The sequence below is a fragment of the Paroedura picta genome, chromosome 5 (assembly GCF_049243985.1).
Source record: "Paroedura picta isolate Pp20150507F chromosome 5, Ppicta_v3.0, whole genome shotgun sequence".
NCBI lineage: Eukaryota > Metazoa > Chordata > Lepidosauria > Squamata > Gekkonidae > Paroedura > Paroedura picta.
Genome location: NC_135373.1, coordinates 40610459 through 40636377, shown reverse-complemented (window position 1 = coordinate 40636377; position 25919 = coordinate 40610459). Strand labels below are relative to the sequence as shown.

At 47.1% G+C, this 25919-nt stretch overlaps 1 protein-coding gene across 1 annotated transcript; it reads right to left on the bottom strand.

The window, feature by feature from the left end:
- Positions 1 to 9260: 9260 nt before the first annotated feature.
- Positions 9261 to 23311, bottom strand: PEF1 (penta-EF-hand domain containing 1). Its single transcript, XM_077337470.1, has 5 exons — positions 23145 to 23311; positions 18083 to 18365; positions 15573 to 15731; positions 12374 to 12517; positions 9261 to 10450 (listed from the first exon to the last, which is right to left on the bottom strand). Exons 1-5 carry the CDS (start codon positions 23169 to 23171, stop codon positions 10221 to 10223), a joined length of 843 nt encoding a protein of 280 aa, XP_077193585.1. The 5' UTR covers positions 23172 to 23311; the 3' UTR covers positions 9261 to 10220.
- Positions 23312 to 25919: the final 2608 nt, after the last annotated feature.

Genomic DNA, 25919 nt, shown 5'->3' with positions numbered 1-25919 from the left:
CCAAGGTCAGCCAGCAGAGAGGGGCTATGAATCCTATCCTTGCTCTGCCCCCTTGGCTCTCATCTGGTAGCCTGGCCTACCTCATAGGTTTGTTGGGAGGAGAAAACAAGGATGGGAGAACCACGGATGCTCCCCTGATCTACCTGGAGGAACAGTGGGATTAAAAATAAAGAATGAACGAGGCAAGAGGACTACCGTTACCGTTACCGTTACCTGATTTTGAAATATGGACATACCCATTTGGAAACGTGCCCCGGTTTCACCGTTCCGTGAGCTTTAACGAATGAACTGGTTCACTTTGATAAGGCCGGCCGCCCTGCGTGGTCAAAGGCAAAGCACGGGAGGAAACGGCGCCGGGAGGGCGGTTCATTCCCCAGCCCTTTCCTCTCCTTGCTGCTTCCTTCCCCGTGTGCTGCTGGCCTCTTCATATTGATCTTATTTCCCAGTTCCTCGGCTGCCTCTCTGTGCTCTCCAAAGGGCCCCCGAGGAGGCTCGCCACTCTCTAATACCATTGGAAGTGAAAACATTGTGCAGCGCAATTAAAATGAAGCCACTAAAACACCAGCAGGCAAAACTTTTCCTGGCGGGAGACTGAGGAACACTTGTGACTTTAATAGCGAGAGAGGAGAAGCCAGAAGCCGCACTGAATGTTCTTCTATGATGGTTTTTCTTGGTGTGTGAGTGTGGGTGTGATATTCTCTCCCACCCCCCAATAGAAAGCAAAGGAAGGGCTGCAGATTGAATAGAAGAGCTGGCTGACCTTTTCCCTTCTGGTTGCTCCCTGCCAAAATACCCCTCCCAGGGTGCTTTTTGGTTCCTGTCTTTCTTTCCTAAAAGTGTGAAGAAATGGGAGGGGATTTTGTATGCAGCAATAGCTGGCAACAGGAGAAGAACTAAGCACTCCCTTCCTTGCTCATTCTGAATAAGGTTGGCAGCTGGCCTGGAGAAAAATGACCCATCCCTGTTAAGAGAGGCTCAGTGTGTGGGAAACGGGCCCTCAAAGCTTTTTGGGGCATGCAGAATAAGCCTGTGACTTGGTAAAGGCAAGCACGTGAAGCATCTATTAAAAAGGACAGGATTTCTCCCCCCCCCCCCGCCGCCGCTTTCAGGCCTGTTGGCAACCCTACTTGTGGAACCTGCAAATATTTTAGAAAAAGGGGGGGGGGGAGCAACAGCCTGCTCTGTCCTGTGCAAAAAGTTTGGACAAATAGATAAAAACTACAAATAGTTCATGGAGTTATGTGTGGCCTGCCAATTGGCCAAGGGCCACCAGGAATGTAGGAGACGCCAGTCCACTAGAGGCTTTCTGCTAGGCTAGATTTCTTCCCAGCCCCACAAAATCTGGATGGTTCTTCTCCACTCCCTTTAGCTCAGGCAAAGAGGGTGTTTCTTCCTCTCTGGTACATTTTATCCAACCTTTCCGCCAAGGGTCTCCTGGTAACAGACACTATTCTCCCTTTCCCATTTTTATCTTGGCAACAATCCTGTAAGGCAGGTTAGGCGGAGAAAGCACAGTTGGCGTGAAGTGGGCATCGTGACTGACTTCTGTCCTCTCACAAATTGTGACAAACAAGAGCTGTTGGGTAGGGTATGTTTATATAGGGCAACAATATGACAGAATGGTTCAAGAAGGTGCTTTTATAAGGGACTGAAGTCTCAGCGATATGTTATGTATTTGACATAGGTATTATCCTGCTTGTACTGCACGGTTTTCTACTTTTGTGATCCCACTTTCGGGATCATTTGACGTGCCATGTCTGATCCATTTCTTCTAACTTCCATGATCCTTGTCCTATTACATTGCTTATTATATTTCTTGCGCTATTTGATGACACTGTTTTGCACTATGTAATGCGTTCTGAGTCTCAGTGGAAGATGAGGTTTGAACCCAGCTCTTCCAAATCATAGCCCAGCACCCCAACCACTATAGCATATTGGCTCCTGCACTGACGGTGTAGTGGTTAAGAGCAGGGCCCTCTAATCTGCAGGTTTGATTCCCCATTCCTCCTCCATGTGCCACCGGCTGGGTGACCCTGGGCCAGTCACAGCTCTCTCAGAGCTCTCTCAGCCCCAGCTACCTCACAGGGTACCTGTTGTGGGGAAGGAAGAGGAGGTGATTATAAGCCACTTTGAGACTCCTTAGGGTAGAGAAAAGCGGGGTACCGAAAGAACACTTCTCTTCTTTGTCTTCTTTCCAGCTCAACAGAGAGACTCAAACCAGAGAGCCCCAAGCTCCCAGACCAAAGGCTGACACGCTTTCCCCTTGGCAACCCTGGCTTCATAGGTAAACCTGCTGGGTTGGCACTTTCATTTCACAGACAACTGGTTTGGCTTGGGAGTTCCAACTCATTATTACCAAAATGTATTCAGCACTCTGGACAGAGGCTTTAAAACTCAGGGGGATGCAAAGATCTTTTTCTTTGGCTGAAGCAAAGCTGGGAGCTTGCCAAAAACACCAAGGAGGATGGATCCAGCAGCACCCCCGAGAGACATTTGAGTCTTCCTGGGATATAAACATTTGGAAACCATCCATTTCCCCTGCAGAACAGACCAAAGAAACAGCCCCGAAGCACAGAGAGAAGAGCTTTGTACGGAATCACATGTTTTTCCAGCTCAGCATTTATCTCATGGAGAAATCTTTGAAAAAACCAATTCAGATACACTAACCACGGTGGTTCACCAGTAATCCTCAACAGTATGCTGGGAGAAACACATTAATTTAAAAAAAAAACAACAGCAATTTCTGGAGACCTACCACTGGAGTTTGACTGCAATGTATCTGCATGAGTCCATGGCTCTGAATTTAACTCTGAATCAGGGTTAGCTGGGTCTCTGCCTCTACCATAAGCATGACTGGATCCAATCTCCACTCCCGATTCAAAGATTCATTCTCAGAAGAGCTGCCACTGCAGCTCTGCGTGAGTGACTGTTCAAGACCTGCTTTCTTCCAGTTTGGGAGGTGTGCGCAAATACAAGGAACTGGCTTTTTACTCTTTCCTGCTAAAACTTTGGGGAAAGAAGAGTGAAATGTACCACCTTATTTTCACTCAAAGGAAACAGGCTCAGACATTGCCTCGGTCTCAGAATAAACATTAAGGAAAACAAAGCCAGAAAGAGAGAGAGGTGTGTGTGTGTGTGTGTGTGTGTGAGAGAGAGAGAGAGAGAGAGCGAGAGACCCTGCAGGAGGAACTGTCTGCCTGCCTTGTAGCCCACTGTGACCAGGAAATAATGAATTTGTGGAAGATAATTTGTGTAGTTCTGCCCCTGAAATGAGCACATCTTGTGGCTGGCTGCCAAATGCGAGTAGACCCAGGACCATTTTATACACTGTCCAGAATAAAGGGAGACAGATCACTCTGGGCTGTAAAGGTGTCGTTTTGGGCCTGAATCTTTGAATGTTTTCTTGGGGAAAGTGGGGAACCTCCTTGCTCTTATAACTCCAGAAGACCAGGAACCTTCCCTTCAGCCTTCCCTTCTTCCTTGCCATGTGAAGCACACTTTTTTTGGGGGGGGGGGGGCGGGGGGGTCATTGTTGAAAAGTATACATATACAGAGCACTATTTCTGCAGTCCAGGAAAAAAGCCATTTGTTTCTGCTTAAAGTCTTGGATTCCACGTCCAATGGGAACATTTCCATCTGCAGGACCTGGGAAATGGTTGCTGCTAAGGGAGTTGGCAAGCTGCAGTGGCCACCAAGGGCATCTGTGCTTCCTCTTCCACGCTCTAAATCAGGGGTAGTCAAACTGTGGCCCTCCAGATGTCCAGCATTTGCTGGCAGGGGTTCATGGGAATTGTAGTCCATGGACATCTGGAGGGCTGCAGTTTGACTACCCCTTCAATGGACCTCCCTGGCCAGCTGGTAGGTTCCTTTGCCCGGCAGCCATCAGGCTCAGTATGTTTTAGTCCTGCTGCCTTTTACCAAGCTCACTCATGTCAATTAGAGCAGGTGTTTGAAATTAAAGCATCTGAGGCCATCCTAGCACTCGAAACAACAGGGATGGGAGCTGATCGTTTCTCCCAGGCTGAAAAAGAACAGATCCATCCATGCAGACCACTTATGGAATGGAAGATCAGAACTCCATGCATCGTGCTTCTCACAACAGTCTACTCTCAAGGTCTTCTTTCCATATTCATGTCCAACTCCCCTGGTTTCAAGGACAAACACTGACGAGGGCCTAAGGGACAATTATTCCAGGGAAACTGGTCATAACGGATGGGTCTACCCCATCATGAATGCTAAAGCATCCTGTAGAACGTACACACAAAACCTGAGTTTTAGATATACATTCCTGGAGAGGGGCGCATCAGGAGTGTAAAGCAAGCTTTCTTTAGGGGAGTTTGTTTTCCCTGACTTTTGTCCAAGGAACTTTACCCCAGTTAAACACCAACCGTGCTTATTTGAAATGGGATAGTTATTTGCTGAAAGGCTGCTCTAATAATGCACAGAGAGGCTTTCATGATACTCTCGTCCAGGGATTCCCAACCAGGGGTCCACGGACCCATGGGGATCCGCAGGAGCTCTGAAGGGACTCTGGGAGTTCTGATGTGGTTGTGGTATTGGGGGGGGGGTCTGATCTGTCTTCTCAGCCCATATTCCTCTTTCCAGCCTACCTGAGGCAGAGCCTACCTGAAGCGGAGCAAAAGGAGGGCTAAGGGTGCAGACAGTGATGTCACTTCTGGGGACACGGCGGGGGCGTGGTCAGCTGACATCCTTGAAGTCTGAAAAATTATTTCAGGGGCTCTTCCACAGTCAAAAGATTGACAAAGGTTGCTCTAGCCTCACCCGATACTGGCCAATGTGGAAAAATGAAAACAGGACTGGGTATGAACCCGCCCCTTCCTTTTTCATAGAATCATAGAATCACAGAATCATAGAGTTGGAATTGGCCATACAGACCATCTAGTCCAACCCCCTGCTCAATGCAGGATCATTTGGTTCATTTTACCAAATGAACTTCAAGAAAAAATGAACCCAAGTCCTGTCACTTAAATCTGCCTTTTTGGCACAATCCAAAACAATACTGTTGCATGCCCCGGGTATGTTTGGGGGTTTCACTGAGGCCCCAAACCACATTCCAAGACAAGAGGGTCACAGTCAAGAGACAAGGACTAGGAGCAATGGGTTCAAAGGAGGTTCCTCTTAAATACTAGAAAGCATTTTCTGATGGGGAGGGCTGTTTGCAGATGGGATATGCTACCTCTTTGTGAAAGCTCCTTCACTGGAAGTTTTTAGGAGGCAATAGGATGTGCACCTGTCAGGAGGGTGTGGTTTTCAAGTCCCCAAGAAGGTGGGGGCCTGGATTGAATGACCCTCTGTGGTTTCTTCCAGCTCTCTTTGCTTCTGATTCCTTATAACCCCATAACTAAAAAAGGGTGGCATGCTGTGACACACGATCGTGCGGAGAGAAACTGCAAGACCTCTCCGCAAAGTAAGTGACTCACCCCTGCATGACCAGCTGCTCTCGCCTCCCTTCCTCCTGAACAGAGTTTTGAGCCCAGTGACACCTTTAAGACCAACAATAAAGAAGCTTATAGGCTGGAATAAAAGTTTGTTGGTCTCAAAGGTGCCGCTGGGCTCAAGCTTTGTTCTGCAGCTTCAGACCAATACAGCGACCCACCCGAATCTACCCTTCCTTCCTTCCTGTAAGGGAAAATAATGGGGGCTGCATAAGGTATGCCTGGAACTTTAGTCACTTCAGATGAAGTAGATTCACCTGCCCTCACCTGTTAAAATAGAATGGAAACTTCTTGTAGACTTCTTGTGTCATCCTGGCAAAAATGATTTGCTAACTGAAGGATTTAATAATTGAATGGAGGGGGATATTAAATTTATTTACATTGAAATGTTGGGATAACTTCAGACTGGACTATTAAGGTATAATAAGGTATTTCAAAGGATTTTATTGGGTATGATAAATGAGAAACTGATAAACTGTATTTGAAGAAGTGTTGGTTCTTATATGCTGCTTTTCTCTACCCAGAGTTTCAAAGTGGCTTACATTTGCCTTCCCATTCCTCTCCCCACAACAAACACCCTGTGAAGTGGGTGAGGCTGAGAGAGCCCTGATATTACTGCTCTGTCAGAACCACTTTATCAGCACCGTGGTGAGTCCAAGGTCACCCGGCTGGCTGCATGCGGGGGAGTGTGGAATCGAACCCGGTTCGCCAGATTAGAAGTCCGCACTCCTAACAACCACACCAAACTGGCTCTTTGATATGACTTTTGTATATCTGGTCCTTCCGTTGCATTCCCCCCTCCCCTTCTTGTCATTTCTTATTTCTCTTAATCCTTTTGTTCCATTTTATGTAACCAAAAACTTGCAATACAAACATTAAAAAAAAAAAGAGTGCTGCCTGTTATGTCTCTGCATGAGTCAATATTTTGCATGCACCTTCCCTCCATTCAGCAAGCAAGCCCAGTTCAGCAACATGCAGAGACACACTCTTCTAAGTAGATGCTCTAAGTGTGACCTTCTGTGCTTCAACTTTAGTTCTGTGCCAAAGTGACCTGGGAAACACTGGCCCAGAATTTCATATTTAAAAACCAAACCATCAGAAGGCCTTGAAGGATGTTTCCATGAACTCTCTTCCCCGCAGCTCCACCCTGCTCTAAAGTCTAAAACCGACTCACTGCAGTTTCTTCCCATTCATGCCAAATGGGGTACCCCTCACCACCTGTGCTTGCCACTTCCAATAAAAGTTCCGCCGACACGAGAGCGCACAAGGAGGCCCGGCTAACAGACTTCTTTTGGCGCACGTCTGCAGGGAAGCAAAGATAAACAACCCACAGCTGGCAAGCCAATGCATAAACGGTCACGAGTTCTTGGAAATGTGCTAGCGGGAGCAATTTGCTCTGCTGCAAAAGCAGCGATTTTATGCTAAAAGCACACTCTTCGTCTAGAAGGAAAGCCAACCGCCTGCCACTGGAGCTGGAACCGCACACCGTGCCTAATGAGGAAGCCGCTCGTTAAGAGCAAAAAGGGTAATTAGCAGTCCAATTTTCTTCCAAAGCTAAAAGTTAATCTCATCATTTGCATGGTGGATTTCCCCCCCCCTCCCCTTCTCCTCCCCTGGTTTTGTTTTCGCAAGAGAAATTACAGCAACAGTTTAAATCTGCTTCCTCCTGCTGTTTCCACCGCTGCAGAATCCTTCATCCAGAAGTCACCTGACCAACTTGACAGAGGTTCTTGGACTGGCTAAGGAAACATCCCAAGGTTAGGGTGGTGGGACCCCACAGAACGATCTTGGCAAAAGCAGGGAGCTGAAAAGAAGGGGAAACGGGGTATCATATGGGGCATGGAGAATTTTGCCCACCCTGATATAGAAACTAGCTCTTTATACCTGGGGCTTTGCACCAAACCAAATCCTACAGGATTTCGCTCTCTAAATGAATGGCATTGGTCAAATTGGATTCAATGTGCTTGCATTTAAATAGCATGAGATTCCCTTGCCAAGGCTGGCTGACATTAGAGGATCCTCTGTGCTCAATGCCTACTGTCTCGGAATGCCAGATGCTGGGGATTAGCACACAAGGCCATTCCCTTCATGCCCCCTGCCTGCAGGCACCAGAGCCATCTGGCTCATAACCAAGGCTAGAAGCAGAATGCTGGACGAGCCGGAATCGGACCTCCGGGCTGATCCCACAGGCAGCTTTTCATGTTCTTAACTTTCACCTTTGCCAAAAGGCTGGGCCCTTCTGGTAAGGAACAAAGCCCTACCAGGCACAGAATAGGCAGGTGCCCCGAAAGGATGAAGCTGGGTAAAGGCGTCATGTCTAGAAGTCACCCCCTCTGGTGCCAGGCCGCATGTTTAGAAGAAACAATCCCTCTCCGAGTATAGGTGGGATTTGTTCTGGTGAGTCAAGTACTTTAAAGTTCTGCTTTCCTTCTTCCCAATTACCTGTCTTCAACCCCAGTCAGGATCTTGTGTGCAATCTGTCTTTTAGAATCAGAAAATCATACGAGTTGGAAGGGACCTTCTGGGTCATCTAGTCCAACCCCCGGCAATATGCAGGCCACTCACAACCCTATTGCTCATCCCCTGTAACCTGCCACCCCCTTGAATCTTCACAGAGTCAGCCTCTCCGTCAGATGGCTATCCAGGCTCTGTTTAAAAATTTCCAAAGATGGAGAACCCACCACCTCCTGAGGAAGCCTGTTCCACTGAGAAGCCGCTCTAACTATCAGGAACTTCTTCCGGATGTTTAAATGGAATTTCTTTTGAATTAATTTCATCCCATTGGTTCTGGTCTGTCCCTCTGGGGCAAGAGAGAACAATTCTACTCCATCTTCCATATGGCAGCCTTTTAAACACTTGAAGAGGGTTATCAAATCCCTTCTCAGTTGTCTCCCTTCTAGATTTAAGAAAGCAAGCTCCCCAACCTTTCCTCATGCGCCTTGGTCTCCGAACCCCTCACCATCTTTGTTGTTCTCCTCTGGACACAGTTCCAGTTTGTTTACATCCCTCTTCAACTGGGGTGCCCAAAACTGAACACAGTACTCCAAGTGAAGCCGAACCAGAGCAGAGTATGCTCTTTTTATGTAAAGGCCCTTTACAGCCACCCAAGTGCTTTAACAACAGCTCAGTACAACTGGCGCAGGAGATCACTTGGAATAATGCCAGGCTTCAGATAGGAAATATGGGAAGGAACCAAGGTACATAAACAGTTCATTTAAAAATTATACATCTGACTTTTCTCTCCAACAGAGACCCAGGGCTACTTACACCACCATTCGCCCTTCCTCCTCCTCCATTTTATCCATGCAACCACCACGCTATGAGACCAACTTGTCTAGGGCCACCCACCAAGGCTCCATGGCAGCGTGGTGACTCCAGTCATTAGATAAAATCACAGAATCATAGAGTTGGCAACCACCATACAATCTGGTCCAACCCCCTGCTCAATGCAGGATCAGCCTAAAGCATCCATGAGAAGTATCTGTCCAGCCGCTGGTTAAAGATCGGAGGAATTCTGTACCTTTCCAAATTGTTCTCTGCAAACTCAGGGGCAACAGACTGAGAATTGCTTTCCCCCCAAGCCGACCGCTTCCCCACCACATTTCGTACTTGAAGTCTGAACTAGCGGGTTCAATCTATTTCCCGCAGAAAAGGAAGGTCCCGCCCCCCTCACACACTCTGCACTTTAATCATCACGTTTGTACCTCCTCTTTCCACAAAGAATCCTGGGGTTAACACCTCCCACCCAACAGCCTTTTGGGGGCGCACCCTGCAACAATAGACAAGAGAGACGAGGGAGAAGCATTGCACAGTGCTCAGAATTCTTTAATGGGCAGCTTCACTTCTGCATAGATGCAAGATTTTGGCCTCTACAAAAAGAAATCAAGAGCAAAATGTTGGCTACTGGGGAAGAACACAAATAAAAAACAAAACAAAAACCCAGAAGGAGCTGAATCGGTTGTTGGCAAAAAGGAAAAAAAAGAAAAGAAAAAGAAGCAGCAGTAGCAGCTTGTACTTCAGTGCTTCAAAGTGAAAATCTGGGGCGATGCATTGATCGGAGGACCACTAAAGCTTCAGGCAGAAGGGCCCTCTGGAGGAAACAGACATCTTGGCCAGTGGTCTTGCAACTGCTTAATGGCAAAAAGGGGAATTGCTAATAGAATGTGTGTCAAGCTATAGAGGAATCTCCACCGCTGTCAGACACAAATGTATCACATACAGACACACACCCAGGCTCCCCCCTTGGGGATTGTTTTGCTGCTTTGGCGAGTCAAGATTGCCCAAGGCAGGCTCTTATCCAGTCACGGCACGCAGACTCCGGGAGGGGTAGTCGAGAGCTTTTTCCGAAGCTGCAGTACAAACTGAGATTGAAAAAATATATATATATATATTTAGGGGAGGGGGATAGAAGGGAGAAAGAACTGAAATTTCTGCAGGCTGCAGAGGCCACTGTGGAACTGCAACGGAGTATGTATTTTGGCTCTGGGCTGTCCCTGGCTCCCTAGCAGAGCTTCTTCATGGCGGACTACTAGAGTCAGTTCAAAAGTACCTGGCTTTTCAAAGAATCCATCGGATAAGCATTTGGCATCATGCAAATCAACAGACGAGGGCGGCTTTGTTTGCCTCTGCCATCCGACGTCCTCCAGGTGAAGTGGCCAACTGCTCTTCTGCAGCGGCTCTCGCTTCTGGGTTTCTGCTGGAAATACAAGGCTGTCTTGTATGGACCCCCCCACGCCTCTGACATCCCCAGGATCACAAGCCGCATCACAGCATGCGAGTGGCTGACATCATCAGGAAATCTTCATAGCTGATCCGGGCATTGCCCGCCATGCTGGTGTCCTTCTCCCGGAAGGCTTCGGTCATGCTCTGGAGCAAGGTGCAGATCTGGATGAAGCGGTCCAGCTGGATGCCAGGGCTGGTGGCCTTCTGGGAGTAGCGCGACAGCAGCAGCTGGGAAAACTGAGGGCTCAGGTTATATCCCATTTGAGAGAGCGCTAGGAGAGAAGGAACAGAGAGAGAATGGAGGATGCCCGCTTCGCCCAGCCGAGAGCAGATATCACACAGGCTGCATGCTCAGATGCGATTAGAAAACAACATCCCTTTAAGGAGAGCTTCTCCCCGGCATGGGAAGCAAGTCAGGAACCTAGGAGGCTGAGTAGCTCAAGAAAAGAATGCGATGCCTTGATTTATTACAAAGTGCTCCGTGAATAAAGATTAAAAACATAGATAAAAACCACAAGGTAGTGGGTCTTCCATGACATCCACAGAGAATACAGCAACACATGTCAGCTGTACGTACAGTAACTAACTCCAAAACAGAATAACCACTAGATCAATCCCGTTTTGACCAGGAGGGCCTTCCTTCAGTGACTTTTGGGGACACGAAGTCCAAGCAGAGCAATGGCCAAGGGCGGAATGGTTGTAGAGAGCTATTGCCTACGACGGATGTGGTGGACTCCTCTGTGTTTTGTAAGCCTGATTGACATCAATACTTGATTATTTGGAGCTACACTGTTCAATTGATTTGCACACAGCCTGCCTGTTCTGGAAGGAGCATTTTGTACTTACATGCTGAGTGTGTCTTGGTATTCGGAAGAATTCAAATTGGCCTCAATCAGAGCCAGGGCTTTCTCTGCCCTGGCGTCAGCCTGCTGGAACACTCTCCTGAGTGAGATTAGGGCCCTGCGGGACTTACAGCAGTTCCACAGGGCCTGCAAGCCAGGCTTATGGCTGAGGCCTAAAGAATTCCGACAACAACTGGCCTCCCTACACAGACCACAGTATTTGTGCATCACAGTTAACAACATCACAGCACTTGTTCCTCCTCCCTCCCGCTGGAGAGAAGGTGGTGAGATCCTGGGTTTCGATTGCAAACTGGTTTTAATCATTCAAATGTTTTATTTCTTTTATTGTATTCACATATTGCGCGTCTCGCTGAGCCTAAAAACACAACTTGGTGTTTTGTACCTGTGTTTTTAATCTATATTGACTGTGCACTTGGTCATAAATGGAAGCATTATTTCATTTAGCTGCTCAGCCTTCTAGGCACCTGACTGGTCATCCAGAGCCAGGGCTTCACCGACCACTCCAAAGCTGCAGATGCACTGACTCTCCTCAGGACCCCAGTGGCGGTGACATCCCTACCCCCTCCTCCTCCCGCATGTCACCTCCATTCCCATTGCTTCCTCCCACACCCTGTGTTTGAAAAAGAGAGCTTTGACTCTCAAAAGCTTAAAGGTAAAGGTATCCCCTGTGCAAGCACCGGGTCAGGTCTGACCCTTGGGGTGACGCCCTCTAGCGTTTTCTTGGAAGACTCAATATGGGGTGGTTTGCCAGTGCCTTCCCCAGTCATTACCGTTTACCCCCCAGCAAGCTGGGTATGCATTTTACCGACCTCGGAAGGATGGAAGGCTGAGTCAACCTTGCCAGCTGCTGGGATTGAACTCCCAGCCTCATGGGCAGACAGCTTCAGACAGCATGTCGCTGCCTTACCACTATGCGCCACAAGAGGCTCTTCTCAAAAGCTTAGACCCTGGAAATCTTTTTTTTTAAGGTTTTGTAATTGTTGTTTTGGAGACAGTGGTCTATCCATTAAATAAATAATAGTAGTAGTACTTGGACAGGAGGTCACCAAGGAAGTCAGAGGTTGCTCCACAGAGACAGGCAATGGCAAACCTCTGCTCCTCTCTTGCCTTGAAAACCCTACCAGGTTGCCATTAGTTGGTTGCACATTTGACGGCACTTTCTACCACCACCTGTTCCTTTCACTAGGGGGCTGCCTCAGAGCCTCAGCAAAGACTGAGGAAGTGGATTCTGCTGGGTGACCAATGGGCGTTCTGCCAGCTCTGATGGTGGGAGCTTCTCAAAAGCCAGAGGTCACAGCCAGCCTCTGGAGCTTCCAAGGACCAACATCTCACCTTGATGCAGCTCATTACAATTAATGCTTCCCGACTGGTCACGGTCGTACTGCTGGAAGAGGTTCCGCCACTGCTGGATGAAGCGCCACAGGGCTGAGAAACCATAGAGGTCGATCTGCCCAGACTTGGTTTTATCAAACATGTCTGTTGAGACAGCAGGGGGGAGGGGGGGAAACAGGGCTCTGAATAACAGTATAAAAGGAACTGGGCTCCTATGGCTAGTGATAGACAAGATTTTTTTTTCAGATTGAATGCAATCTACACAAATGAACACGTGTAAAGCTATCTTATAATGATTTGGGCCACTGATTCATCAAGGTCAATATTGCCAACTCAGACTGGCAGCAGTTCCCCAGGGTCCTGGGCAGAGATCTTTCACATCACCTACTGCCTGGTCCTTTTAACCAGAGATGCCAGGGATTGCATCTAAAATCTTCTGTTTGCAAAACTGAAGTTGTTCCATTGAGACATAATTTCTAACAACAGGTGAGACTTAAGACAGGATTTGCAAGTTTCTAAGGCATTTCGAAGCCTGCTTGATACTGGGACCAAAGGAAAATGTGTACACATAAAGGGCCACAAAAGCTGTCAAGGCTTGTCAAATCTGTCAGATCTTATCTTAATGTGCTTTGTGATAATATCAAAATACACAATCTCAAAATACCACAGTCTGACAGCAAGGGCAGGGAGAGAGAGAGTAAGAGAGACACTCTTATGACTGTTTTGTAATGAAACTTGCTTCAAGTCATGCCTGAGTGTCTTTTGGATGCATTTCAAGGTTTTGATATCAAATGTGAGTGGGAGGGGAATGCGACAGACAGGCAAAGAAGAACACCAATCCCCTGTTTGGTGTGTAAGCAGAGCAGCTAGCAGTCAGTCAGAATCCCTGGAAGGGCTGGAGAAGCTAGATGGACGGGGAAGCAAGACAGAAAAAGCTGCTGTACCACCTGCTCAATGGTAGAAACGAAGGCTAGTCGGATGGTTAATCATAAGCAGTGAAGAATTCGATGTAAGTCTTGAAGTATAAATTTTAAAAAAAAGTTCAGCTCAAGTAGGAGAAATAACTATCCCAATTCTTGTCAAAACTACAACAGAACTCTCATTTACACTTTGAGATTCATGAAGCTGAGGAGAGACCATTATTTACCTCAAGGATATGAAATTAGCCGTTCACCTCTCTACCCTCCCTAAATTGGCAAATGTAACCTTATAAATGAATGGGGCCCTGCTAGAGTGTTACACCTCTTTTCTGACCTACCTTATTTTTCAGGTAGATCCAGGGATATCTGCAGCTCTGGGGAGACTGTTTTTTGGTGAAAGGCGCCAAATTTGCAGCATAGCTGCTGGTGCCCCTCCTCAATCTCCGCCCAAGTTTAAAAAAGATTAGACCATGGGGTCAAATTCTATGGGTCCCCAAAGAAGGTGCCCTCATCTTTCATTGTGTTCACTGGGAGAGGGAGGAAAGAGGGGAAATGCATTTAAAGGGAACACAGTCCCTTTAAATGCCTTTCGTAAGCTGTGAATGAATTCTGAAGGCATTTAAAGGGCTTGCTGTTCCTTTAAACACTTGCGGCAAGAGCCGAGTTCAGAAGGCATTTAAAAGGACTGCAATCCCTTGAAATAGCAATATACACTGTTCCAAGATGACTGGTTTGAGGGATAGTATATAAGTTGTAGAAATAATTGTTTTTTTAATTTGACTATCCAACCCCCCCTCCCCCCAAATACAGAATATAGCCTAAATTCAACCCCAATCCATATCTGGTTGAAAGCATAGCTAGAAAATACCAATCAGGTATTTTTGGGCTATTTTTGCAGCTCGGATGGACTGAACGCACACCCCTAGTACAGGCCCTCCATCTTTAATGTAGTATTTTACACTCTGCTTCTTCCTTTTGACTCCCTATGATCTCCTCTTCATTTATTTCATTTGGGACAATGGGACTGCAATGTCATGTATATAATGCAATTTAGAATCTAATTCTGGTCTTAGGACAGGAGAATGAACTCAGCACAGCTTGTCACTTGTGGGCATGCTTCCACGCTTTGTTGGAGATGGTCTCTTTTCATTACTTCATTTCACAATAGGGAAAGCATCTGCCATTAATCACTAACCTTAATATATTTATTCTCCCTATGGTTTTGTGAAGGACAGCTGAACCTAAAGAACTGATCTGTTATTCTAGCAAGCAATTATCTGATCTTCATTATCATGCTGCATATATATTGGACATTGTCATGAGGCTGTTTACTAATTTGCTACTAATTTACTGTCTCCTTATTTACTCTTATGATTCCTGTTCCATTGTCTGAGGAAGTGTGCATGCTCACAAAAGCTCACACCTTGAATAAAACTTGGTTGGTCTTAAAAGTGCTATTGCACTCAAAATTTGGTGTGTGTTAACAGTTAACAATCCCACCGTGTGGGGAAAAATTGACTTGCTTGTCTGCGTTCCTACATCATGGTTTAACAGGGGTGACTAAGGTAGTGGTGGTGGGGAGAACAGCCCTGGAAAAGAGTGCCTCCCTGGTCAGCACCAAACAGAAGGTGCCCAGGCAAAGAAGGGCCAGGTGAGTGTGTCCCTCAACATGATCAGCCCTCCTTCTCTGCGTCTCTGGTTCATGGCCAGCCGTCTCTTGGGACTGAGGTGGTCCCAGCAGGGGTATTGGTGGCTGTAATGGGGCCATCACTCTCTGTCCCCAAGGCTATCACGCCACTGGGACTCTTCCTAGTGGCCTTAATGGCAAATCTAGTTTCTAACTGGGATGGTTCATGAAAGAACAGTGGTGGAAGAATTAGAGAGGTACATGGGCAAGCTTTGCAGTGAGCCAGGTTCACATACGTCTCAACTTTTTTTATCATTGAGAAACCCCTGAAACATTCTTAAGGCTTCGAGAAACCCCAGAAGTAGCATGATGGTGCAGAATATAGTTTGGAAGCAAAGCTGTGTACATGCCTACCGGGGGCTCCTCCCCTTCCAACCCCCTCTGGGCCCATCACTGGCCATTTTGGGAGGCAGGGTTGGGAAAACCCTTCCATTTGGGAAACCCTTTCAGGACTGTTAAGTAACCCCAGGGTTTCATGAAACCCTGACATACATCCTGGCACCATGTCAGCTTGTCATGAGGTCTGGCCACAGCCTTTGAGGGACAATTTGCCAGATTTCCAGCTCCCCCCCATGCCCCAGTCTCGACTCACTCATCATCATCAAACAAGTTTCGTCGTTGAAGGCAGACCAGTTGGAGTTGACGAGGGCTTGCCGGAGCTCTTTAGTGGTGATGTAGCCACTATGGTCGCAATCCACACTCTGGAACCAGGAGAAGGCTTCTGGGTCCACTCCAGGGGGGACAGAACCCGCTGGGAGAGGACAAAACACATGTTAGCAGAGAGGGCAGCACAGTTCATGATCCAAACACATCCGATACCTGTCTCTGTCGACCTTTTAGAAGCTCTGCAGATTTCAAGCAGCCAGAATGCAAAAGATTGGACAGTGTAGCTCCACTGCTGAGTCAGCATTTCCCCCTCCCCAGAAAATGCCTCTTTTTTATGTCCAAGTTATTAATCTCGTGAAAGGAGAGTCAACCACAGCGGGGATCCAGAGCCTTGTAAAAACACAAGGAAAATAAAAGACATCTCTTCAGATACTTTGTAAAGTTGAGTGCAAACATGCGGAAGTTGTGTCGTTTCAGCAGGATGTAAATGCTACCCGGTTACAGGAGACAGATGCAGAGCAATAAAGTTTTATATCTGCTGCTCTGCTCGGGGCGGCAGCTTCGGTGCTTTCCTGCTCCCACCTTGCTGCCTTAAATAATGCAAGGGGGACATATTTCCAAACTGCCAGCCTAAATGGAGATGAATAATTCAATTAGCGACGGTCGCTTCGATTCTGCAGCGCAAAGCATGCGTCAAGTGCTCTAGATGCACTCCAAGAGTCCCTTAAGTGATAGATGCCAAAGATAGATGGCTGGCTTCTTGACAGTACTTCTTACAAGTAACAGAGAGCAAAATCTCAGAGACTCTGACAAGCCCCAGGGGTTCCAGCGATCATGCTCATTTTGAGATATGCTAAACTGGTTAGAAGGCCAAAACAGGACCAGGCAGATCTGGAGGAAAATCCCCACTGGGTTCTCTCTCAGCCTAATCTACTTTGCAGGGTTGTTGCAAACACAAAAAGGTGCAGGAAGAAAGATCCTGTTCCTATGGATCTTAGCGGAAAACAGGATAAAAAAAACGGACCTAGTAAATAACACTAAATATTTCCAAAAACAGAACCACTGTTTCACAAGATCTAATTCATTATTTGCTTCACTGTCCTCTCTATCTAGGACCAAGATCCAAATTTTTGGGAGAGGTGCTTGATATGTGTAGTGGGCATACAGAGGATGAAATATTATGCATGTTGTTGTCAGACGTAGACCCCCATATTACGTTCAGAGTAGCCTTAGTCTGTATTAATGATTTCTAAGTATGTCGTAGAGCCTCTTGTGGCGCAGAGTGGTAAGGCAGCAGACATGCAGTCTGAAAGCTCTGCCCATGAGGCTGGGAGTTCGATCCCAGCAGCCGGCTCAAAGTCAACTCAGCCTTCCATCCTTCCAAGGTCAGTAATATGAGTACCCAGCTTGCAGGGGGGGGTAAACGGTAATGACTGGGGCAGGCACTGGCAAACTACCCCGTATTGAGTCTGCCATGAAAATGCTAGAGGGCATCACCCCAAGGGTCAGACATGACCCGGTGCTTGCATACCTTTACGCTCAAGTATGTCGTTTGTATCCTTTTAAAGTTGCTTACTGTAAGCCTTGCAAGGGTCATTGGCTATATGCAATAAACTGAACTCGTACTTATTTACAATATCCAACTAAAACCTGTTAGCCCACAAAACCTTTTATGTTTGGCCTTTGCAGTGCCTCCTAGGCAGGGGATGTGGTGGTGGTGGTGGGGCTTAATTCTAATTTACTGAAGCTCTCAATTTGGACTAGCTTATTATTCCTCACAGGGGACGTGCGAGGCTATTTACAATCCTAACCTCATCCTAGTGAAAAGTATTTCTGACAACAACTCAAGTTTCATGTTTTTTGATTTGCTGAATACAAACCAAGTAAATGCAGGGCACAGATTAACAACATTTATAGCATTTCTTGTGTCTTGCCCTCTCTGTGAATGCAGAATTTGAAATACTCAACTTAAGTTCTCAAAAATTCAGATCTAAAGTTGAAACTTTAAATCAAGTGGATTTTGAAATTCAGATGAGATAAGAGGCAAGGGGTGGGGGTTGAGGCTTTTCTGAAATATACCAAGTAAGAGATTGAAATCTGGGCTCCAGATCTGATATTCTTTGATATTCAAAGAAGATTTGTGAGGGGACAAAATCACCAAGAGAATTAAGATGAAAAAAGACATTCGGATAAGCGACTATATAGGCGATGTTCACACAAAACATGAAAGTCACTGGCCACAGCTTTAATTACAGGGTACATGTCTAAAAGTAGTTGTGGATTTAGACCAGTAGGTCTGCATTTGATACAATGGTGGAGGAGAAATACTCCTTTATGCACTCTCAGTGTCTTCAAAACCAGGGTATGGCAAGAAATGGCATCACAACCAAATCCCAGTAACTGCCAATATACTAAACTACTTCATCATGATCACCTCATACAATGGCCACCAATCCAGCTGATCACCATAATGTCTAAAGATACATTAGCACTCACCGCCAGGACCTCCTGCCCCGTAGGGTCCGGGCTGAGGGGCGCCATATGGATTAGTAGATGGTTGCCCATAAGGCCCTCCTGGTGCTGGGCCTCCTCCATACATATTCCCTGGAGGGGCAGAGGCTGGGTGGCCATACGGTCCTCCACTAGATGGTGGTCCATATGGACCACCAGGTGCTGGTCCCCCATAGGGGGCCCCAGGAGTTGGCCCACCTCCATATTGGCCACTTGGATAGCCCCCCTGGGGAGCACCTGGTGGCTGTCCTGCAGATCCAGGGTAGCCCTGTAAAAGAAAGAAACAGCCATGAGTGACTGAGAGAGAGAAAAAGGGGGGGGGGACATATATTCACAAGGATTCCTAGATCTCCTAAGCAAGCTGAAGATTGTGGTTGGGAGAACTGCAAAAGGGAAACAATGGGGACTTGCAAGCACTCATGAACTGCATATACAAGATACAATGTCTGCTAGATTAGCTTTTTTACAATGTCTGCTAGATTAGCTCTTTATGAATAGGGAGGCAAACCTTAGAAGCAGTTCCAGATCAATTATTCTGCGGCAAAGTTTACCAGTGTTGATCTCTGACTCTCTGAAAGCAGAGGAGAACTGGGAATGGGTCTCAGCGTTCAGGAGTCTGCCTCCTGTGGAATTCTCTGTCTCTGAGCTTCACACACCCTCTTTGCTTCACCCCTCTGTAGAAGACACCAACTGAGGTAAGATACAGCACACAAAGATGCTTTGTGTTCTGTTGCTGCTATGAAATTTACTTTCCATTGGCACAAGGCCATAGACGATCTGGGCTCAGTGTACCAGCTTGGTGTAGTGGTTAGGAGTGCGGACTTCTAATCTGGCGATCCGGGTTTGAATCTGCACTCCCTCACATGCAGCCGGCTGGGTGACCTTGGGATCACCACAGCACTGAGAAAACTGCTCTGATCGAGCAAGAATATCAGGGCTCTCTCAGCCTCACCTACCCTATAAGGTGTCTGTTGTGGGGAAGAGGAAAGGGAAAGCGACTGTAAGCCGCTTTGAGCCGCCGCCCCCGTCACCTCCTCCTCCTCCTACCACCTGAGGGACCACCTCGCTGTCTATACCCCCAAAAAAGCTCTACACTACGCCACTTCCAACTGGCTGGTTATCCCTGGCCCCCACCTGGTGGAATGAGCTTCCTGAAGAGATCAGGGCCCTACTAGAGCTACCAAAGTTCCACAGGGCCTGCAAAATGGAGCTCTTTGCCGGGCATTTGGCTGAGGTCGACCAAACCAATACCACCTGCTGCCCCCCCCCCCCGAAACCCCTCCTCATGATCCCGAACAGACCAACTTTTGGGACCATAGTTGACTACACTGTCACCAATGACGTTGGAATTGTTGTAACTGGTTGCTGAGACTACTGTTCCTATTGTGTTGTTTGAAGTTGTACTTATCCCTATGTTCCATGTAAACTGCCCTGAGCTGCAAGGAGGGCAGTATATAAACACAATTAATTAATTAATACTTGGGAGCAAACAAAAATCACAGCGCCTAGCAAGGCCCCCAGGAGTAAAGGGGAAAAAAATGTCTTGGCTTCTACCCCAAGGCAAAATCCTAAACAAGCGCCACATCATTTGGGGCCCAGGAGATGGAGAACTGTTTGCTTACTTGCTGAACCAGAAGAACAAGAAACGACTAAACCACAATATCGCCCAGCTTTGATCTAGAAAGTGAAGCTGAAATGGCATCTCCACAGCCCATTCACACTAGTGCCATTCACAACCGCATGAAAACAACACACTAATGCCAACACAACCCCATGAAAATAACACACTAGTGCTACTCACAACCCCATGGAAACTTCAAATCCAGGCAGCATGGGTGGTGGTGGTGGGGGGGGGGGGTTGGGGGCAGATGCCCTCTTTTGGATATGCCCAGCCACAGATTCCAAGCAGTACAATGTCAGGGTGAAAGCTTCCACAAAACAGGTTTAAAAACAATTATCTCTTGTCATTCTTCATAGAGAAACCTGGATCGCATGCATATTGTGTTTTGCTCTCCCACACAGCATCTTGTATCTAGGTCGTTTCCCATTGGCTTTACTCTCCACAGTGGTGAGAGCCAGTTTCTTTGACACACTCGTGCATTTGATTTTTCTCTTACCCTTCCAACAAGCCTAAAAGTTTCCCCTCTCTGCCACAATGTTTAGCCTCACAACAACCTCTAAAGTAGATTAGGCTGAGAGGGAGAGAGCTAGCTGCTTTATTTAAAACATTTTTTATGCTGCCTTTCCATCTGATCATGGTTCACAGACCCTTAGGTCAGAACAGAGATTTGAACTGAGATTTACCTGATCCTAGGCTAACTTCTACATGACAGTGCCTATCAACTTCAGCTCTCTGTCCTGCTAGAGCAGTATGAGGCAGGCAAGATACAAAGTTTTGTATGCAGAAGGTTCAAAGGTTAATCCCTTGGATATCTAGCTAAAAAGATCTCAGGTGGTAAGGTGGAAAAGTTATTCATAGAATATCATGTGCACGAGCAACAAAGACAGGTCCCTAGCCCAAGGAGCTTCCAAACTGGACCAAACTGTGCAGATTGAGAGAGAAGCAAGTAAAACTAAAGAAGAATACAAAGCCTTTGGTTGAGGCCAAACCTTTGGTTGGGGCCACTGAGTGGAAAATGCCCACGGGGCCCTCCAGAACACCCTACTACCTGGTATGTCCGCTGTACACATCACAGGGCAATCCTTAGCCCAACCAATCTGCTGGGTTATGGTCAAACGTTACATTAAGAGGTTAAATAGTTAATGGTTAATTGTTGAGTGTTATGTTGGGTTACTGGTAAATGATAAATGGTTTATGGTTATATATTTAATGAGGTTGAGGCAGTTTATAGAGTCCGATTCTGAAGTATATTGTATGGTTTCACACTGGAGCATGTATATGTTACGAGCTTATGTTGTAAGCCACCCTGAGCTGTAAGGGAGGACGGTATAAAAATGCAATAAATAAATAAATGCAGATATTATATGTGCTTTGCCTTGGCTTTGTCCAAGGAGGAATGATGCATACCCGACCTCTGTCCTCCACCACATTCTTACATCACTGATGAGGATGCTGGCCAAGTTGGACCAGTAGCCTGACACAAGATATAAAGGAGGGATGTAGGTGTCTCTTTTAGTTCAGTTATACAGGACAGGGAATTGGCTCTGTGTGACTTCTCCCACTCCTGTACGACAGGTCCACCTGCCAGAATGTGCCTCTTCTAACACTGACCAGATTTGACAAGTGAGCCTTGGCATTCTTTAGAATCATAGAGTTGGAAGGGACGTCCTGGGTGATCTAGTCCAACCCCCTGCACAAAGCAGGAACTCACACCTACCTGCCCACCCACAGTGACCCCCAATTTCATGCCCAGTGGTCTCCCCACAAAAAATCTCCAGAATCCAGCCTGGCCTGGTGGAAATTGACCTTCCATCCCACAGTGGTTATCAGCAGTTCCCTGGATATGCAAGCAAGGGCCACAAGAGACAAACACTGGCACATCCCTTCCTGTCCACCCACTCACAATCTGCCTAAATTCATAAAATCAGCATTTCTGTCAGATGTCTATCTAGCCTCTGCTTAAAAACTTCCAAAGGAAAACCCATCACCTCCCAAGGAGGCCTGTTCCACTGAGGAACTGCTCTGTTAGGAACTTCTTCCAGATGTTTAGCCAAAGATTCTTCTGAATTAATTTCATCCCATTGATTTTGGTATGACCCTCTGGGGCAACGGATGACAACTCTGCTCCATTCTCTATGTGAGAGAAGTATTTGAAGCCCTTCAAGTATTTGAAGATGGTTATATCCCCTCTTAGTTGTCTTCTGTCCCAGCTAAACAGACCAAACTCTCTCAACTTTTCCTCATACGACTTGGCTTCTAGATACCTGGTGATCCTAGTTAGTGAGAACCAAGTTTTCAAAAAGTTCCCATACAGAGCAGAAGCCAACAGTGGCTTGTATCAGACCATACAGTGAGTGTCTGGCAGAGGCCAAATCCAAACCCACAACTTTCTGATTCAAAACTCAGCATGCAAAAGCCCCTTACACCTCCCCTTAACAAAGCAGTCCTGGACTGGTCTTCTTTGGACTGAACTGTGATCTGCAGAAATCAGCAGGCAATGCTTGTTGGACCACAGAGATTATGCACTGGAGACTAATGTCTTCACTTTGTCTCTGAGGGTTCAGGGACAATGCAAGTGAGACACCCCTAATTATAACCCTGCCCTGTAAAGGTAAAGGTATCCCCTGTGCAAGCACCGAGTCATGTCTGACCCTTGGGGTGACGCCCTCTAGCATTTTCTTGGCAGACTCAATACGGGGTGGTTTGCCAGTGCCTTCCCCAGTCATTACCGTTTACCCCCCAGCAAGCTGGGTACTCATTTTACCGACCTCGGAAGGATGGAAGGCTGAGTCAACCTTGAGCCGGCTGCTGGGATTGAACTCCCAGCCTCATGGACAAAGCTGTCAGACGGCTGCCTTACCACTCTGCACCACAAGAGGCTCAACCCTGCCCTGTACCGCCCCCATTTTTCAGAGGCTGCGAGCCAGAGAGCAAGTATGCAGGTGGGAAGCATCTCCAGCCAGCAATGAAATGCTAGTTTCACAGGGTTCCTACTTCACAGGGTTAATGTAGAAATTAAATTGAAAAAGGAGGCCCACACAACTACCTTAGCTAATTGTGAGAGAGGCGGTACAAAACACACACTCGGTATTTAGATAGCCTGCCCGAAGTGGCATCATTTCAATCCAGGGCTTGGAAGCTTGCAGATCAGCCTTCTTCCCCAAGAAGCAGCCTCACGTCCTGCTCCGTAATGGAACCCCAAACGCCGTCCCATTGACGCCACTTTCCATTATCTATGACGCCCAGAGCACCCCCCCCCCAGACCGTAGCCACCCCGTTGCCTTGGAAACGACCACCGTCGCCCGGGCAACGGGAGAGCCTATCCTGTCCCCCCCTCCCAGGGGACGTTTCCGCCCTCCCATCGGCCACCGCGACGGCGTGGAAGGAAGGGAGATATTCGATACTTTCCTCTCGCTTCTTGCTTACCTGCCCATACGGGTAACTGGCCGCCATTGACGCTTTCTCAGCCGGCCAAGAACTGTCCACTCCCTCCCCCCTCTTTGTGACGCAAACGCTGGCAGTTAACGCCTATGGTATTCGGTCTCTCCAGCCCATTGGCCGAAACTCGCCGAGCCTCGCACGGAATGAGGCCAGATGGCTGTCAATCAGAGGTTCGGTGTGGGCGGGGCTTGTGGTGGACGAGCCCTCACGCACATACATTTCCCGGGAGAGAAGGGGGAGGCATGGATGGGCGTGACCCGGCAAAAGACCGGTCGGCCTGCTTTCCTAGGCCCCGCCCTTCCCCTCGGCCGTTAGAATTCGCGTCCCGTCCGCCTCAGCGAGAGGAAATGAATGAATCGACAACCTGTTCATGCAGCAGTTATCATACTAAATATTAATAGTATACAATCAATTAATAGCACGCAATTATATAATCAATATATTATTTATATATTACTATTATTAACATATATAGTAATAAGATATTATTCCTATGGTATATACATATGTATACACACACACACATACACATATATATTACAATTATATCAATATTGCTGTTAATGTTACTAGTAATTAATAATTCATATTATAATCATATAAAGGGCATATTCCATTTCATTATAATCCATACTGCATATCAATGATAATCTCTGGTGAAATTATGGTAGTTAATACTATTGTGCCTATAAAATGAGCATTAAGAAGGGAGATAACGGAAAAAAACGCTACTACTACTACTACCACTACTAAGATTTATTGGCTGCCCCATCCTAACAGGTTTGGGATAGTTAACAGCAGTGAAAACATTTACAAATTATTTAAAATTTTAAATCTTAAACCCCACTGAATCCTCCACTTAGCCACATGAGTCAGTATGGCTGGATTTCAGGAGGGGTGGAAAAAAAAAGGGGGGGGGCTTTCTGATGTCATATCTTGCTTATATTGGCCTCATACATATGCCTGGTGGAAGGGTCCTGCAGGCCAGTGGTCCCCAACCCCCAGTCCGGGGACTGGTGCCGGTCCGTAGATCAGTCAGTACCGGTCTGTGGCTCCTCCTTGTCATCCTCCCCAGCTGCTGCCTCAGGGGCTGCCCTGCCACTACTGCTGGCTCACCTTTGGTGCTCTCCAGAGGCCGCCATGGGTGGGGCTTCCTCTCGGCGCGGCACTGCACAGCTATTGCTGGCAGTGCCCCCCAGCGGGCAACGGGAAGTCAGGGGCACAGTGGGAAAGCAAGTGGAGCAGGGGCTCAGGCAGTGGCAGTGACGTCCCTTGGCAAAAGACTACAACCCCGCCGGGCCTCAGTAAAATTGTCAAGCATTGACCGGTCCCCGGTGATAAAAAGGTTGGAGACCACTGCTGCAGGCCCTTCTGAAGTTTATCATGGAAATAATGCAGTTCCATTTGTGGTTGTCAGACATTTAGGGTTGACAAGAATCCACCTGGAGCCTATAGATTTAGCATTAGAAAACACGTGGAAATTTCAAAGTTGGAGATGAGGAGGGGAGGGCCCCTCATTAAGGAATAACACCATAGACCAGCTATTTTCTACAGGGCAGCTTTTCTCAACTTGTTTGCCATTCAGAAATATCTGAAACATTCTTCAGGCTTTGAGAAACCCCCAAAGTTGTATGACTGTGCAAAATATGATGGGGAAATATAGCTGTGTACGTGCCCACTTGGAGCCCTTCCCACCCCGCCTGGGCCCATCATTGGTAATAGGGGGAGGGCAGATCAACATGACCATATATGGTCATATTACTCAATAAATGTTTAGCAAATTTAAAAAAATGTATTCAAAATTCATTGATACCCACCCATTTGGGAAGCCCTTCCAAGACTGTCAAAAAAATCCCAGGGTTTCACAAAACTCTGAGAAAGTCAGCTCCAGCGGAACTGATTTCTTTTGTCGGGATATATACTCTATATAATTGTTGTTGTTGTTAGGTGTGAAGTCGTGTCCAACCCATCGAGACCCCATGGACAATGATCCTCCAGGCCTTCCTGTCCTCTACCATTCCCTGGAGTCCATTTAAGTTCCCACCGACTGCTTCAGTGACTTCATCCAGCCACCTCATTCTCTGTTGTCCCCTTCTTTTGCCCTCGATCGCTCCCAGCATTAGGCTCTTCTCCAGAGAGTCCTTCCTTCTCATGAGGTGGCCAAAGTATTTGAGTTTCATCTTCACGATCTCACTTTCTAAGGAGCAGTCAGGCCTGATCTCTTCTAGGACTGACCGGTTTGTTCGCCTTGCAGTCCAAGGGACTCACAAGAGTCTTTTCCAGCACCAGAGTTCAAAAGCCTCAATTCTTTGACACTCGGCCTTCCTTTCACAGCCATACATTGCAACTGGGAAGACCATAGCCTTGACTAGACGTACTTTCGTTGGCAGGGTGATGTCTCTGCTTTTTAGGATGCTGTCTAGGACAGAGTCTACACTTACTTTGTTTATTCCATTGTCAATCCTGTTGAATCCAGATCGATTTGAACTCTGCACGTGGTTAGGGTAGTTCAGAAGGGCGGGGGGAGACAAGCCTCTTTCTTTTCTTGAAAGGGGGGGAGAGGAGCCAAGCAGGGAGCCTCTTTCTTTTCTTGGAGGGGGGGGGAGAGGATCGAAAAAGGCAGGGAAGGGAGAAAAAATCCAAGACCGACAGAAGTTGAGAGAAATTAGGGGTTTCTCCTTTAAGGCAATCTTAATCCCAATTTGTGACTCATCTAACCCCGCCTTTCTCATGATGTGCTCCACATACAAGTTAAATAGG

Bases quoted from the DNA above. Each gene is read 5' to 3' on its own strand.
- PEF1 (XM_077337470.1), bottom strand. From the start codon at position 23,171: ATGGCGGCCAGTTACCCGTATGGGCAG. The intron at 15,732-18,082 runs GTGAGTGCTAAT...GTCCTCTCCCAG, and splicing joins CGGGGCAGGAGGTCCTGGCG to CGGGTTCTGTCCCCCCTGGA. The intron at 10,451-12,373 runs GTGAGATGTTGG...CTTCTCTCCTAG, and splicing joins TTGTAATGAGCTGCATCAAG to CGCTCTCTCAAATGGGATAT.